The 5,000-nt window shown below is 39.4% G+C and overlaps 1 protein-coding gene across 2 annotated transcripts in view; it reads right to left on the bottom strand.

Annotated features, from left to right (window-relative positions):
* The window catches only part of LOC138027873 (spermatogenesis-defective protein 39 homolog), a 28,045-nt gene that overhangs the window by 6,112 nt on the left and 16,933 nt on the right, over positions 1-5,000 (bottom strand). For both annotated transcript variants that reach the window (XM_068875490.1, XM_068875491.1), the window contains 5 exons: positions 4,389-4,422; positions 2,935-3,037; positions 2,160-2,187; positions 977-1,050; positions 227-317 (listed from right to left, as the gene is read on the bottom strand). In XM_068875490.1, the coding sequence (XP_068731591.1) occupies positions 227-317; positions 977-1,050; positions 2,160-2,187; positions 2,935-3,037; positions 4,389-4,422 (330 nt within the window). The remainder of the gene's footprint in view (positions 1-226; positions 318-976; positions 1,051-2,159; positions 2,188-2,934; positions 3,038-4,388; positions 4,423-5,000) is intronic.

Below are 5,000 nucleotides of genomic sequence, written 5' to 3' on the forward strand. Positions count from 1 at the left end.
GATTTCATTCGATTGTAACCTTTGACCTCCCGATTGATAGTTTGAATGCAGTAGCACTAAGCTACAGGATATTCAGAATGTTGGAATGGTACGTTCTCCCTAATGGATAATGTTAACCCCAACTAAATGGGCGAGACGTATTGATTAAATGGTGATTAGGGGACAAATAAATACATCCCTTCATTCCCCTTTCCAGATCTCCATTACGTTAACTGTAGCAACTTACCTCAATGTCCAGCTGACACTCAAGCAATTCGATGTATTCTTCGAGGTAATTCGTCTGCTCCGCAAGCTGTGGAAAATCTTTGAAGTAGTGCCTAACAAACATGCCAAAAACTAATTATTTTGAAGAAGGACTGTAAGCAGACAACAAACTCTTTTTGATGCTCAATCAATGCATTCTCGGTCACCAGAGCCTGCGATCTTATGTATGCGCATGCTATGAAGGAAAACATGCGCGGTAGGGTTCTTAGAGCCAAATGCTATTTGAACCCCACGGTGCCTGCTCACATGAATGCACCAATCAGAGACGCTTTGCATTGTTCTTTACAAAAAAACCAATGAAAAGACACTTCGTATCAGGGTTCCCCAGAGCTCTGATGCCAAAAAAGAGAAGAGCTCTGGGGTCGAGATTGTCAAGCAACGATGACAGCACAGACAATTACAACATTAGAACCTTTTTTTAAAGATGGTTGAGGCTGACATTAAGCAAAATTTTAAGAAGGTATTAAGAACATTCCTCAGGAAGAGAGTCGATTAAGAACGTTTTTATTTTGCTCACTTGTATTTTGAATGAAAGCATAAAATAAAATGTAACGAAATGTAAATAAGGGCATATTTTGAATACAGGAAAATTTGGTTTTATCAACCGTGTCAACTTGTTAAACGTCGAATTACCACCTTGAACGATTTGGAAAGCTGACGTTTCGAGCGTTAGCCCTTAGTCAGAGCGAATGACGCTCTGAATTAACATTACCTGAGGATATACTTCAGTTTGGTTAATCTTACACCGGGATCTTTTGTTTTGATAGCTTGATTAAACTGAAGCATCTGAAAAGAAACGAGTTGAGATTAAAATGAATCACATAATTTCTTTAGACAACAGGATGGGACAAGTGTCTCATGAACCTAATTTAAACCACAAGTCTATTGAAGCGCAGTAATTTTTGGTAAGTCATAGGGAGCACTCGGATTTTACCGACAGATTACCGACAGTCAGGCGACGGTCGGTCGACTGTCCGCCAACGTATGGCCCACAAGCAGATATCTTTTCAGCAAAACATAAATAAAGTTATCAGCCGACTGTTGGCCGACTGTACGTAAGCTGTCGGCCAACACCACAGTCAGCCGACTGCCGGTGGAGGGGAGCTGTTCTTCACAATTACCGATTTTTCTCGCATATTCTCGAGTCATCATGGAAAAATACAGCTACATTTCAGTCATCATTATCATCATTGACCAAATGTACAAATGCTAGATGACGAACAAAAGAAGTTGAATACCTTCCAACTCAAATGCATTTTCCGATTGGAGGAGAACGTGTCACGCGCCGTGGGTCAAAACTCACTAAGGCTGCGTTCGATTGACCGTATTCCGGAATAGGAATACATGGAATATTATAGAAGTTAGAAACCCTTCGTTCTTACGGAGATTCACAATAAAATTGTCAAACACCTGCTAAAATGCTATTTTAAACATATCTTTATTATCCTTGTTGCTTCAAAACGCCAGACATACCGTTTTAAGCCATCACTCCAAGTAAAAGTTACTCCAAGTATTCTTATTCCGGAATAGGGTCAATCGAACGCGCCCTAACTCGCTCCTGAATACAGCGAACAAAACTTGCTAATTTCCTATAGGAAAACAACAACTTGAACTTTCGACTTGCATGTGATCAGGTTGTGCAACTTCAAACTTCGACACATTTGTGTGCCAGCCTGCAACCCTCAATGTTCTCATTGGCTCCACCTCAGGGAACATCGAGAGTCTCGGGGAAACAAAACTCAACGTTTCCCTTGCAGCCAGTCATCAAGTGCTTACCACTGAAGGAGCAATCACATTTGGGTTATAAAACATGGTGGCAATGACATAACGTTCAAATCAGCTATAGATCAGTAAATTATTGAGCATGCAAAGTACGTAGGAAACTTGAAACTCACGGCTGCTTTTTCGTATTCACCAACAGATCTGAAAACAGAGAAAGAAAGACGGTGGCAGAGTTAAAATCACCTCAGACGAGCTCTGTCAAGAGGGTAAAATGCCCTTTGTGTCATTTCAGTTTGTTTGTTCTTGCCTGCAGGAAAACAAATAATCCTCCACCCACAGAGTAAAAGAAGATTCTTAGCTGGACAGTGGACATACATTATCTTGCAATTGGCTGTTCTTGCCTCATCAACAAATCCACTTAAGGTCAATAATTTATTACTTTCTCTACTTTTTAACTTAAGCGCACATTGGCTTCTTGCGTAGACCGTCCAAGGATTAACCTATCCCATATGCAAGCTACAAATTTGCTCAGTCAACTAACAAGTTGGTTGGTAGGAGTCTGTCTAGACTTCCATTGGTAGGTTTGAATTGTTGGCTGGACAAAAAGAGCCATTATTTGTCTTCATGACAAGTAACCGCTGGACCCTCAGTATAGCAGAGGCTCCCAGAACAGAAATATTCACAGATCACAACATCAAGAACTCTGTGTCAAACAGTGTATGGGTACTTGAATGTTCCATTACCAATGCTTGGAATCCTACAGTTTATAATCCTCAACTGAGAAAACTAGATAGGATGAACGATACATAATCATTCCCAGATGTCCCCACAAAGGCAACCCTTTCTCCGCAGTCATTTACGACCTTGAGTGTTTCAGTTAGATTTGAACCCACAACTTCCCACAAAGTAGTACAATTTTCACCATACTGAGCCAACTTGTCTGCCTACCTGTAAAGCTCTGTTAATTCAGTATAATCATAATGCTCCTTGAGGTACTTGGCCAAATGATGTAAAGCTTGTGGGCGTGTCCTTAACTCATCATGCAGGATCCCTTTAGGGAAAGAGAAAATAAAGGGTTTTCTTACAGACAAACTTTGGTGGTTTTAAACTGAAGGGCTTTCAAAGTACTGATCATCTTGTTTTGAATTAAGACAATTCTGTTGTATTCCTTAAAATGCTACTACAATGAAAAAATCAGCTCTCCATTTTCTACACATTTTGAAAGTATTTGCATTGATTGCTCAATAGGCGGAATTTTTTGTAGTAATTTCAAGAGGAAGACTATTCATTTTAACTCCACTTTTTTAATTTAGCGGTCTGCCATTACTTGGTGCGGTTCCTACTGATAAGCTTTCAGTGGTCTGGAGCAAGGAGAAAGTGACGTCATTTACTCACTAGCTTAAAAATGCGCTGTGTGAATGCGGCTTAATTAGTATGCAGCATAAGGGTTTTGGGTTTTCAGACTGTCAAATTCGTGTTCTGCATACTAATTAAGCCCCATTCATACAATGCATTTTTACGCTAGTGAGTAAATGATGTCACCTTCTCCTCAATCCAGATCACTGAAAGCTGATCAGTCAAAACTGCACCATAAAATGGCGGACCGTTCAATTAAAAAAGTGGAGTTCAAATAAAATAATAGTCTTACTCTTGAAATTAATACAAAAAATTCTGCCCATTGAGCAATCAACGCAAATACTTTCGATTTTTTCACTGTAGTAGCACTTTAACCCATTGACGCCCAGGGGTTCCCCATTGACGAGTAAAATCGTCTGGCGTTAGACAGAGTAAAATACTCTAGCATTAGACAGAGTAAAATACTAAGTCTGGCCGGTTTCATCCGGTTTGGACGTCAAAGGGTTAATGAGGACATAGTTTTTCAGTGAGTGATTAAATAAATGATTGACATGCATATGTTTGTCTCTCTTTTAACTTTTAATGAGAGTTACATTCTTGTCTTCATTTGGAGTAGTTGAGGGAGAAGAAGAAATGGCGTACGCTGGTGTGTCGCTGGCAGGACCGACATTTTTGTGAAACAAATGAAATAATACTAATTTGTCAGTTTTTGATTGTTAATATTTCACTCATTATCAAACCATTCGGGCTTTTAACTTTGGAAGTCAATTTGTGTATAGGTGCCTTCTAGGAACAAACTTGTATGTTGATGAGACAAAAATAATGTAAAAAAAGACATCAGCAAAGATTCCCCTATACTGAGTTTGTCTCAGCTGTCACTCTCACAAATTATTCATAAATTTGACAACAAAATCTCAAGCTACGCAAGCTGTTAGGAAACAAAATTGGCAGTTCTGAGTAAAGAAAAAATTCAAAATAACAGTCATAGGCTATCCAATGTTAACTATTTGCGACAATATTGGTAATTGACAATAGATAAGACTCACCCCGTTTGACTGTTCTCTTTAAAAACAATACTGCCTGAAAAACAAAGGGTTAATATCACTCACTTCAATGTTTTATAAAATGGATAATAGAGGTACAAAGACCAGACTGGAAGGGCACTGTCTCCTAAGTGTCAGCTGAGTGTTTAAATTGAAAACTGTTCAATAAGTATAACACAGCACTATTTGACACACACGGCATTTCTGACAACTCAAATAGACAAATGGGTAAAGGGTAAAGGTTGATCCTACTTGTGCTTCCATGCTTCATCATGTGTGTGCAGCCCCCTTAAAAACGATAAAAGCACTCTGCCTGTAGCCTCATGCTTTCATCTCTTTCTCTGTGTCTGGATTCGCCCGAGAAGCAATAATTTGTTGATATGCAACAGTTACAATTTCTTTAAAGCACCATGTGGTGGTTAGATCTTCACATGTGGGCTCGATTACTTGGGCGAACGAATATTGTTCTTGATAATTAAAAATGAGTCATTAAGCACTTAATGACTGGCCCCAAGGGAAACTGTGGGTTTTGTTTCCCCGAGGGAGTTAGGCCCTAGGGAGTTAGTGAGTTTTGACCCATGACACGCAACACATTCTCCTGCAATCGGAAAACGT

The sequence above is a fragment of the Montipora capricornis genome, chromosome 12, assembly GCF_036669925.1.
Source record: "Montipora capricornis isolate CH-2021 chromosome 12, ASM3666992v2, whole genome shotgun sequence".
In the NCBI taxonomy this organism is placed as follows: domain Eukaryota; kingdom Metazoa; phylum Cnidaria; class Anthozoa; order Scleractinia; family Acroporidae; genus Montipora; species Montipora capricornis.